A 12190-nucleotide genomic window follows, 5' to 3' on the forward strand; every position below is an offset into this window, starting at 1 on the left:
CCATACAGTGCAGGAGGTTTAGTGTATATTTACAGTAACATGTATATATATATATATATATAGCTCTGTCAGAGAAGGTATTGTATTAGGATGCTCTCCATACAGTGCAGGAGGTTTGGTCTATATTTACAGTAACATGTATATGTATTTAGCTCTGTCAGAGAAGGTATTGTATTAGGATGCTCTCCATACAGTGCAGGAGGTTTGGTCTATATTTACAGTAACATGTATATGTATTTAGCTCTGTCAGAGAAGGTATTGTATTAGGATGCTCTCCATACAGTGCAGGAGTTTTAGTCTATATTTACAGTAACATGTATATATATATATAGCTCTGTCAGAGAAGGTATAGTATTAGGATGCTCTCCATACAGTGCAGGAGGTTTAGTCTATATTTACAGTAACATGTATATATATATATATATAGCTCTGTCAGAGAAGGTATTGTATTAGGATGCTCTCCATACAGTGCAGGAGGTTTAGTCTATATTTACAGTAACATGTATATATATATATAGCTCTGTCAGAGAAGGTATTGTATTAGGATGCTCTCCATACAGTGCAGGAGGTTTAGTCTATATTTACAGTAACATGTATATATATATATATAGCTCTGTCAGAGAAGGTATTGTATTAGGATGCTCTCCATACAGTGCAGGAGGTTTAGTCTATATTTACAGTAACATGTATATATATATATATATATATATATATATAGCTCTGTCAGAGAAGGTATTGTATTAGGATGCTCTCCATACAAAGCAAGAGGTTTAGTCTATATTTACAGTAACATGTATATATATATATATAGCTCTGTCAGAGAAGGTATTGTATTAGGATGCTCTCCATACAGTGCATTGGAACAATTCATTTTTGTCAGTATGTTTGTTGTATCTTTTTATATTTCAAATCCATCCAAAATGCATCCATGGGCTGAACAAGAAATAAGTTTTTGTGTTGTTGTTTTTCTGATTGTGGCTTTTGGTGCTGATCAGTCAGTCTATACAGAAAGGTGAAAAAGTATTACCTGAGAATGTTAATGAAGATGTGAGATGTTAGAGCATTGTACTTGAAACGTGTTGAGGTATCTAATTTGCTTGACTTTATGATCAATGTAATTGATTCATCACTGTCTAGACATGCTAGATCAAGTTGACTTTTGATGACACTGATTTGTTTCCAACTTCTACATGTTCTACCATTGTCTACTTGGGATACTACCTTACAGCAAGTTGCCTCACCAACAGTCAGTCAGAGGGCACTGCTTCTCGCTCAGAACATTCTCTATATTCGGATCAAATGAACAAGATACATGGAACCAAACGTGTACAAGTCATTTTGAGATGAGTGTGAATGATTTTTCTCCAGTGTTAGTGGGGTTGGTTGTTCTCCAGTGTCAGTGGGTTAGTTGTTCTCCAGTGTCAGTGGGTTAGTTGTTCTCCAGTGTTGGTGGGGTTGGTTGTTCTCCAGTGTCAGTGGGTTAGTTGTTCTCCAGTGTTGGTTGGGTTAGTTGTTCTCCAGTGTCAGTGGGTTAGTTGTTCTCCAGTGTTAGTGGGGTTGGTTGTTCTCCAGTGTCAGTGGGTTAGTTGTTCTCCAGTGCTGGTGGGGTTAGTTGTTCTCCAGTGTCAGTGGGTTAGTTGTTCTCCAGTGTTAGTGGGGTTGGTTGTTCTCCAGTGTCAGTGGGTTAGTTGTTCTCCAGTGTCAGTGGGTTAGTTGTTCTCCAGTGTCAGTGGGTTAGTTGTTCTCCAGTGTCAGTGGGTTAGTTGTTCTCCAGTGTCAGTGGGTTAGTTGTTCTCCAGTGTTGGTTGGGTTAGTTGTTCTCCAGTGTTGGTGGGGTTGGTTATTCACCAGTGTTGGTTGGGTTAGTTGTTCTCCAGTGTCAGTGGGTTAGTCGTTCTCCAGTGTTGGTTGGGTTAGTTGTTCTCCAGTGTTGGTTGGGTTAGTTATTCACCAGTGTTGGTGGGTTAGTTGTTCTCCAGTGTTGGTGGGGTTGGTTATTCACCAGTGTTGGTTGGGTTAGTTGTTCTCCAGTGTTGGTTGGGTTAGTTGTTCTCCAGTGTTGGTGGGTTAGTTGTTCTCCAGTGTTGGTTTGGTTAGTTGTTCTCCAGTGTTGGTGGGGTTGGTTATTCACCAGTGTTGGTTGGGTTAGTTGTTCTCCAGTGTTGGTTGGGTTAGTTGTTCTCCAGTGTTGGTGGGGTTGGTTATTCACCAGTGTTGGTGGGTTAGTTGTTCTCCAGTGTTGGTGGGGTTGGTTATTCACCAGTGTTGGTTGGGTTAGTTGTTCTCCAGTGTTGGTTGGGTTAGTTGTTCTCCAGTGTTGGTGGGTTAGTTGTTCTCCAGTGTTGGTTTGGTTAGTTGTTCTCCAGTGTTGGTGGGGTTGGTTATTCACCAGTGTTGGTTGGGTTAGTTGTTCTCCAGTGTTGGTGGGTTAGTTGTTCTCCAGTGTTGGTTGGGTTAGTTATTCACCAGTGTTGGTGGGTTAGTTGTTCTCCAGTGTTGGTGGGGTTGGTTATTCACCAGTGTTGGTTGGGTTAGTTGTTCTCCAGTGTTGGTTGGGTTAGTTGTTCTCCAGTGTTGGTGGGTTAGTTGTTCTCCAGTGTTGGTTTGGTTAGTTGTTCTCCAGTGTTGGTGGGGTTGGTTATTCACCAGTGTTGGTTGGGTTAGTTGTTCTCCAGTGTTGGTGGGTTAGTTGTTCTCAAGTGTTGGTTGGGTTAGTTGTTCTCCAGTGTTGGTGGGTTTGGTTATTCACCAGTGTTGGTGGGTTAGTTGTACTCCAGTGTTGGTTGGGTTAGTTGTTCTCCAGTGTTGGTGGGTTAGTTGTTCTCCAGTGTTGGTGGGGTTGGTTATTCACCAGTGTTGGTTGGGTTAGTTGTTCTCCAGTGTTGGTTTGGTTAGTTGTTCTCCAGTGTTGGTGGGTTAGTTGTTCTCCAGTGTTGGTTGGGTTGGTTATTCACCAGTGTTGGTGGGTTAGTTGTTCTCCAGTGTTGGTTGGGTTAGTTGTTCTCCAGTGTTGGTTGGGTTAGTTGTTCTCCAGTGTTGGTTGGGTTAGTTGTTCTCCAGTGTTGGTTGGGTTAGTTGTTCTCCTGTGTTGGTTGGGTTAGTTGTTCTCCAGTGTTGGTTGGGTTAGTTATTCACCAGTGTTGGTGGGTTAGTTGTTCTCCAGTATTGGTTGGGTTAGTTTTTCTCCAGTGTTGGTTGGGTTAGTTGTTCTCCAGTGTTGGTTGGGTTAGTTGTTCTCCAGTCTTGGTTGGGTTGGTTATTCACCAGTTTTGGTGGGTTAGTTGTTCTCCAGTGTTGGTGGGTTAGTTGTTCTCCAGTGTTGGTTGGGTTAGTTGTTCTCCAGTGTTGGTTGGGTTAGTTGTTCTCCAGTGTTGGTTGGGTTGGTTGGGTTAGTTGTTCTCCAGTGTTGGTTGGGTTAGTTGTTCTCCAGTGTTGGTTGGGTTGGTTGGGTTAGTTGTTCTCCAGTGTTGGTTGGGTTAGTTGTTCTCCAGTGTTGGTTGGGTTAGTTGAAGTGGTGGGACAGAGGAACCCATTTGTAGCCATGTAGTGCTGGGACAGGTGTAGCCAGGTGTAACCAGGTGTAACCATGAAGTGGTGGGACAGAGGACCCCATTTGTAGCCATGTAGTGCTGGTTCAGGGGTAACCAGGTGTAACCATAAAGTGCTGGGACAGGTGTAGACAGGTGTAGCCATGAAGTTCTGGGACAGGTGTAGCCATGTAGTGCTGGGACAGGTGTGGCCATGTAGTGCTGGGACAGGTGTGGCCATGTTGTGGCACAGTACCACAAACTATTCAAACACATGATCATACCCTATGACGTAATTTGTAGTATTTGGCAAAACAATGCCCAGTGACGTCAGGGGTCATCGAGTGTGCATAAGGTCCTCCCAGTGATCTATCATCATGCAATGTCATTGAATTCGCCCTGCGGTGTTGAGAGTTTTGAGTATTTGTTTACTAACTATAGCCTGTGGAGGCGCATTTTAGAGCAAGCGCTAGTTTACGAAAGCACTTATATTTTTTTATGTTTTTTATTTTGTTTTTCTCGTAATTGAAGTGGATAAAATGGTTATAAATGGAACCTAATATACATATATTATTTTTTCGGTTCATTAATTTTCATTATTATGCACAAGAATGCAGTTTATTAGGGATATTATATTGGCGCTGAACACATCCAAATGTCGCCAGTTTTAGGGTAGGTTACCCCGAACTCTCTATCCTTAGCCCTTGGATCCCCTTTACGATCGATCACCCCCTTTACGATCATTGTCTATCCTTAACCCTTGGATCCCCTTTACGATCAATCTTCCCTATACGATCATTAGGGTTAGGTACTCGTTTAGTGGCAATTATAGATTATATAGCGGCTCCTAATATTCTTCACACAAAAACAGGATGTAAACAGGATGAAATGGTTTTGTGTCGAATATTTTGGCTACTGGAAACTGTTGTGGATCATTTACACAAGCCACTTTCACAGGCTACATTTTTTCAGTACTGATTCAAAAGCTAACTCACCGTTGTGTTGTCACTAGTCACGCTTATTCCTCCATCGTTCCTTACTATAATCCACATCATCCTTACAGTGTTCCCCACCACACTTTTTCTGTCACAAAAATCACCCGACGAATTATTAAATACCATATCATTAATGCGTACTTGCGAGTTCAACGTCTGACGCCTGGAGCCGATTTCAGTTCGCAGCATATCGGCTCATTCCCCGCCAGATTAAGAAATGGGACGTTAGTGCCAAATGGCATCGGGATCATTCGTAAGTGTCCGTAGACTAAAGTCGCGCGTGACCTTCGTAAGTTTCCGTCACCTATTCGACCCTTTTCGTTCAGTTCCCTAACGTCATAGGCATGACTAGGTAAATTTGCACTAAGTTTAACAGTGTGGACGTAGCTCAGTCGGTTAGCTGTCAGGCTAACAATCCGAAGGTCACGGGTTCGAGTCCGACGGATTCTAAAAAAAAAATGGCTGCTTGTCTTGAGACATGTGACCTGCGGCAGAGATCGTCGTCACGAGAAGTTGTGGTACTGTATTGTAAAGGTGCTTAGTTGGGACAGGTGTGGCCATGTAGTGCTCGGACAGGTGTATCCATGTAGTGCTGGGACAGGTGTGGCCATGTAGTGCTGGGACAGGTGTGGCCATGTAGTGCTGGGACAGGTGTCGCCATATAGTGCTGGGACAGGTGTGGCCATGTTGTGTTGTGTACCAGGTAAATACTCTCTTGCTGTAATAGTTCCCCATACACTGCAGTGCCTCCCTCAACTCTCCAGCTGTACTAGTACACCATACACTGCAGTGCCTCCCTCAACTCTCCAGCTCTACTAGTACACCATACACTGCAGTGCCTCCCTCAACTCTCTAGCTGTAATAGTTCCCCATACACTGCAGTGCCTCCCTCAACTCTCTCTCTGTAATAGTACACCATACACTGCAGTGCCTCCCTCAACTCTCTAGCTGTAATAGTTCCCCATACACTGCAGTGCCTCCCTCAACTCTCTAGCTGTACTAGTACACCATACACTGCAGTGCCTCCCTCAAGTCTCTAGCTGTACTAGTTCCCCATACACTGCAGTACCTCCCTCAACTCTCCAGCTGTACTAGTACACCATACACTGCAGTGCCTCCCTCAACTCTCTAGCTGTACTAGTTCCCCATACACTGCAGTGCCTCCCTCAACTCTCTAGCTGTACTAGTACACCATACACTGCAGTGCCTCCCTCAACTCTCTCGCTGTACTAGTACACCATACACTGCAGTGCCTCCCTCAACTCTCCAGCTCTACTAGTACACCACATTCTGCAGTGCCTCCCTCAACTCTCTAGCTGTAATAGTTCCCCATACACTGCAGTGCCTCCCTCAACTCTCCAGCTCTACTAGTACACCACATTCTGCAGTGCCTCCCTCAACTCTCTCGCTGTACTAGTACACCATACACTGCAGTGCCTCCCTCAACTCTCCAGCTGTACTAGTACACCATACACTGCAGTGCCTCCCTCAACTCTCTAGCTGTACTAGTACACCATACACTGCAGTGCCTCCCTCAACTCTCTCGCTGTACTAGTACACCATACACTGCAGTGCCTCCCTCAACTCTCCAGCTCTACTAGTACACCACATTCTGCAGTGCCTCCCTCAACTCTCTAGCTGTAATAGTTCCCCATACACTGCAGTGCCTCCCTCAACTCTCCAGCTCTACTAGTACACCACATTCTGCAGTGCCTCCCTCAACTCTCTCGCTGTACTAGTACACCATACACTGCAGTGCCTCCCTCAAATCTCCAGCTGTACTAGTACACCATACACTGCAGTGCCTCCCTCAACTCTCTAGCTGTAATAGTTCCCCATACACTGCAGTGCCTCCCTCAACTCTCTAGCTGTACTAGTACACCATACACTGCAGTGCCTCCCTCAACTCTCCAGCTCTACTAGTACACCACATTCTGCAGTGCCTCCCTCAACTCTCTAGCTGTACTAGTACACCATACACTGCAGTGCCTCCCTCAACTCTCCAGCTGTACTAGTACACCATACACTGCAGTGCCTCCCTCAACTCTCTAGCTGCACTAGTATGCCGTTCACCTAATGTGAAGTTTGAAACATTTTTCATCATTATATTGTGTACCCATTTATTGAATTCTGTTTACTGATTATGTTTGTGTGTTTCAGACCGCCAGTTGGACAGAGAGGAAGCCACTGTAGGGTCCGTAGCACAGAAAGGTATGTCTCACCATCCATGTCTCCATCCAACACTACTTGTCTTCATCCAGGGGCACGGGGGACACAGTCTGAGGTGCAGCAATTCGCTGATTTGGGGTTCACTCCGTTTATGTTTCCTGGTTTGTTGGGTACCATAACTATGCTCATGGGTTTCACTAAACGTCTGAGACATGCATCACACATAAAGCCAACACTACATGTTACCATACATCCTTGTCAGAATGACCTGATTGGTTCACGTGATCTTGATAAAGTACTCTGTATCCCGCCAGCGGGAGAATAAATTCCTTTATACCCTGCTTCAAAGAAAAAGGCGACAGGCTTTTTCCTTTTTCCAAGACAATGAAAGTCATAAGTCAACCATAGCTCAGTCGAGCAGCTGTTTTCTGTCAATTTTGAATTTGTACCCTCTGTGTAACTTCATTGTCTCCATCCCATTTGTAACTTCACTATCTCCATCCCATTTGTAACTTCACTGTGTCCATCCTATTTGTAACTTCACTGTGTCTCCATCCCATTTGTAACATCACTGTGTCTCCATCCCATTTGTAACTTCACTGTCACCATCCCATTTGTAACTTCACTATCTCCATCCCATTTGTAACTTCACTGTGTCCATCCTATTTGTAACTTCACTGTGTCTCCATCCCATTTGTAACTTCACTGTCACCATCCCATTTGTAATTTTACTGTGTCTCTATCCCATTTGTAACTTCACTGTCACCATCCCATTTGTAACTTCACTGTCTCCATCCCATTTGTAACTTCACTGTCTCCATCCCATTTGTAACATCACTGTGTCTCCATCCCATTTGTAACTTCACTGTCACCATCCCATTTGTAACTTCACTGTCTCCATCCCATTTGTAACATCACTGTGTCTCCATCCCATTTGTAACTTCACTGTCACCATCCCATTTGTAACTTCACTGTGTCTCCATCCCATTTGTAACTTCACTGTCACCATCCCATTTGTAACTTCACTGTGTCTCCATCCCATTTGTAACATCGCTGCGTCTCCATCCCATTTGTAACTTCACTGTCACCATCCCATTTGTAACTTCACTGTCTCCATCCCATTTGTAGCTTCATTGTGTCTCCATCCCATTTGTAACTTCACTGTGTCTCCATCCCATTTGTAACTTCACTGTCTCCATCCCATGTGTAACTTCACTGTCTCCATACCATTTGTAACTTCACTGTGTCTCCATCCCATTTGTAACATCACTGTCTCCATCCCATTTGTAACTTCACTGTCTCCATACCATTTGTAATTTCACTGTGTCTCCATCCCATTTGTAACATCACTGTCTCCATCCCATTTGTAACTTCACTGTCTCCATCCCATTTGTAACTTCAGTCACCATCCCATTTGTAACATCACTGTCTCCATCCCATTTGTAACTTCACTGTGTCTCCATCCCATTTGTAACTTCACTGTCTCCATCCCATTTGTAACTTCACTGTGTCTCCATCCCATTTGTAACTTCACTGTCACCATCCCATTTGTAACTTCACTGTTTCCATCCCATTTGTAACTTCACTGTGTCTCCATCCCATTTGTAACATCACTGTCACCATCCCATTTGTAACTTCACTGTCACCATCCCATTTGTAACATCGCTGTGTCTCCATCCCATTTGTAACATCACTGTGTCTCCATCCCATTTGTAACTTCACTGTCTCCATCCCATTTGTAACTTAACTGTCTCCATCCCATTTGTAACATCACTGTGTCTCCATCCCATTTGTAACTTCACTGTGTCTCCATCCCATTTGTAACTTCACTGTCACCATCCCATTTGTAACATCACTGTCACCATCCCATTTGTAACTTCACTGTGTCACCATCCCATTTGTAACTTCACTGTGTCTCCATCCCATTTGTAACTTCACTGTGTCTCCATCCCATTTGTAACTTCACTGTCACCATCCCATTTGTAACTTCACTGTCACCATCCCATTTGTAACTTCACTGTCTCCATCCCATTTGTAACTTCACTGTGTCTCCATCCCATTTGTAACTTCACTGTGTCTCCATCCCATTTGTAACTTCACTGTGTCTCCATCCCATTTGTAACATCACTGCGTCTCCATCCCATTTGTAACTTCACTGTGTCTCCATCCCATTTGTAACTTCACTGTGTCTCCATCCCATTTGTAACTTCACTGTGTCACCATCCCATTTGTAACTTCACTGTGTCTCCATCCCATTTGTAACTTCACTGTGTCTCCATCCCATTTGTAACTTCACTGTCACCATCCCATTTGTAACTTCACTGTCACCATCCCATTTGTAACTTCACTGTCTCCATCCCATTTGTAACTTCACTGTGTCTCCATCCCATTTGTAACTTCACTGTGTCTCCATCCCATTTGTAACTTCACTGTGTCTCCATCCCATTTGTAACATCACTGCGTCTCCATCCCATTTGTAACTTCACTGTGTCTCCATCCCATTTGTAACTTCACTGTCTCCATCCCATTTGTAACATCACTGCGTCTCCATCCCATTTGTAACATCACTGTGTCTCCATCCCATTGAGGCTGGCATGATGAATGTCACAGGTGAGGTTGTCATGATGGATGTCACAGGTGAGGTTGTCATTATGGATGTCACAGGTGAGACTCATGATGTATGTCACAGGTGAGGTTGTCATGGTGAATGTCACAGGTGAGACTCATTATGAATGTCACAGGTGAGATTCATAATGGATGTCACAGGTGAGATTCATCATGGATATCACAGTTGAGGTTGTCATGATGAATTTCACAGGTGAGGTCATGATGAATGTCACAGGTGAGGTCATGATGAATGTCACAGGTGAGGTCATGATGAATGCCACAGGTGAGGCTGTCATGATGAATGTCACAGGTGAGGTCATGATGAATGTCACAGGTGAGGTCATGATGAATGTCACTGGTGAGGCTGTCATGATGAATGTCACAGGTGAGGCTGTCATGATGAATGTCACAGGTGAGGCTGTCATGATGAATGTCACAGGTGAGGTCATGATGAATGTCACAGGTGAGGTCATGATGAATGTCACAGGTGAGGTCATGATGAATGTCACAGGTGAGGTTGTCATGATGGATGTCACAGGTGAGGCTGTCATGATGGATGTAACAGGTGAGGTCCTGATGAATGTCATAGGTGAGACTCATGATGGATGTCACAGGTGAGACTGTCATGATGAATGTCACAGGTGAGGTTGTCATGATGAATGTCACAGGTGAGGCTGTCATGATGAATGTCACAGGTGAGGTTGTCATGATGAATGTCACAGGTGAGGCTGTCATGATGAATGTCACAGGTGAGGTCCTGATAATTGTCACAGGTGAGGTCATGATGAATGTCACAGGTGAGACTCATGATGGATGTCACATGTGAGACTGTCATGATGGATGTCACAGGTAAGACTCATGATGGATGTCACTGGTGAGACTGTCATGATGAATGTCACAGGTTAGGTTGTCATGATGAATGTCACAGGTGAGGCTGTCAAGGTGGATGTCACTGCCGAGTCTGTCCTCAGTATTTGCAACTGCTGTATACCCTGTCCTTTATGGTGGGATAGTATACTTGAGGGAGGCTAAAAGTTCGGAACCTAACCATGGTTGAGGGAGTTGGTTGCTAATTTTTTTTTAACATAAGCCCCCCTCTGAGGTTAATACACTTCATTTCATGGATGATGGACTACCTGGATCCCACTGGTATAGAAGGCCTCTTCTTGGTAGTGTAAAAAGTCCTCCACAGCAGAAATGAGATCATCATCATTTGCATAATGTTTGCCAGACAGTGCTTTCTTCAAGTTAGGGAAAAGGTGGAAATCTTACTGAAATCTGCTTTGACCTATCCATAACTTACATATTGCTAACAAGATCAACTCGGTCTGCTTCAAAATGACGTTAAGTCTCACGAGATGATGAATCAGGATCATTTCTGACCACAAGTCCGAGGTGTGCTGAAGGTCTTGACATATCCAGTGGATTCCTCAGAATGTTCTCAAGTCTCTCATGAGAGATGTCTACTGAATTGACGTGGTGAGTCATTGATCACCTATAATCATAGCATGTAGTTTGTCAACATTTTCCTTTGAGGTTCTCCCTTCTCCTCTTGAACTCCACTGCCCAACAGTGGCAAAGGAAGGAGTATCATCCCCTGAAGTTGACCATGTCTGTATGGATATCTGTTGGAGTCAGATGGAGATACTTGATGACAGCATGGTAGTCAAGTTTGTCCATTTCATATACAGAGAATACCCTTTCACTTTGATGCCTGCAGAAATATGCTGCCTGGTTGTGTATTTGGTTCAAATGTCGCCTGTAAGCATGGGAAATACTGTACTTAATACATGTAGACAGTTATGGGTTTGCTATTACATCCATATTAGTTCGTCTCAGAAATGTTTATCTGCCCCTTCAACTTGTCCATCATTTAGTAACTGCTGTGTACCAGTATCCTGTCCTGTACCCTGGGACAGTGTGTAACTGCTGTGTACCAGTATCCTGTCCTGTACCCTGGGGCAGTGTGTAACTGCTGTATACCAGTATCCTGTCCTGTACCCTGCGGCAGTGTGTAACTGCTGTATACCAGTATCCTGTCCTGTACCCTGGGGCAGTGTGTAACTGCTGTATACCAGTATCCTGTCCTGTACCCTGGGGCAGTGTGTAACTGCTGTGTACCAGTATCCTGTCCTGTACCCTGGGGCAGTGTGTAACTGCTGTGTACCAGTATACTGTCCTGTACCCTGGGGCAGTGTGTAACTGCTGTGTACCAGTATCCTGTCCTGTACCCTGGGGCAGTGTGTAACTGCTGTATACCAGTATCCTGTCCTGTACCCTGGGGCAGTGTGTAACTGCTGTGTACCAGTATCCTGTCCTGTACCCTGGGGCAGTGTGTAACTGCTGTGTACCAGTATCCTTTCCTGTACCCTGGGGCAGTGTGTAACTGCTGTGTACCAGTATCCTGTCCTGTACCCTGGGGCAGTGTGTAACTGCTGTATACCAGTATCCTGTCCTGTACCCTGGGGCAGTGTGCAACTTCATGGCACCAGCATAATATGGATATTTGTATGTTTCAGATCAAAGAGAAAGAGTATTTAAGGAAAAAGATGGCTTGCTCAATCGGCGGCGTGGTGCTATGCGAAGGCGGGTCCACCAGGTCAACGGACACAAGTTCATGGCAACAATATTACGACAACCAACATTTTGCTCACTTTGTAGGGATTTTATATGGTAGGGATTATGAGAGTGAAATCTGTATATTGCTTTTACTCATTTAATACTGGACACATTTTAACAAGTTTTAAGACTGGAACTCTTTTATCATTATGTGTTATAACATGTAGCTGTCTGATCTGCCTGGCACTGTTTGGAAAAACCCGACCAGACTGTAGGGCTGAAACGATATCCCGGGACACCGATGCATCGCGATTCACTCCATACGATACGGTG

The 12190-nt window shown here is 44.3% G+C and overlaps 1 protein-coding gene across 1 annotated transcript in view; it reads left to right on the plus strand.

Annotated features, from left to right (window-relative positions):
• LOC139444134 (calcium-independent protein kinase C-like) overlaps nt 1-12190 on the plus strand; it is a 47246-nt gene that overhangs the window by 8183 nt on the left and 26873 nt on the right. Inside the window, exons 3-4 of the mRNA XM_071225037.1 lie at nt 6683-6733; nt 11818-11971. Coding sequence (XP_071081138.1) covers nt 6683-6733; nt 11818-11971 — 205 coding nt within the window. The remainder of the gene's footprint in view (nt 1-6682; nt 6734-11817; nt 11972-12190) is intronic.

This window comes from Haliotis cracherodii, unplaced genomic scaffold (genome assembly GCF_022045235.1).
Source record: "Haliotis cracherodii isolate W230 unplaced genomic scaffold, xgHalCrac1.p SCAF_5, whole genome shotgun sequence".
Classification (NCBI taxonomy): domain Eukaryota; kingdom Metazoa; phylum Mollusca; class Gastropoda; order Lepetellida; family Haliotidae; genus Haliotis; species Haliotis cracherodii.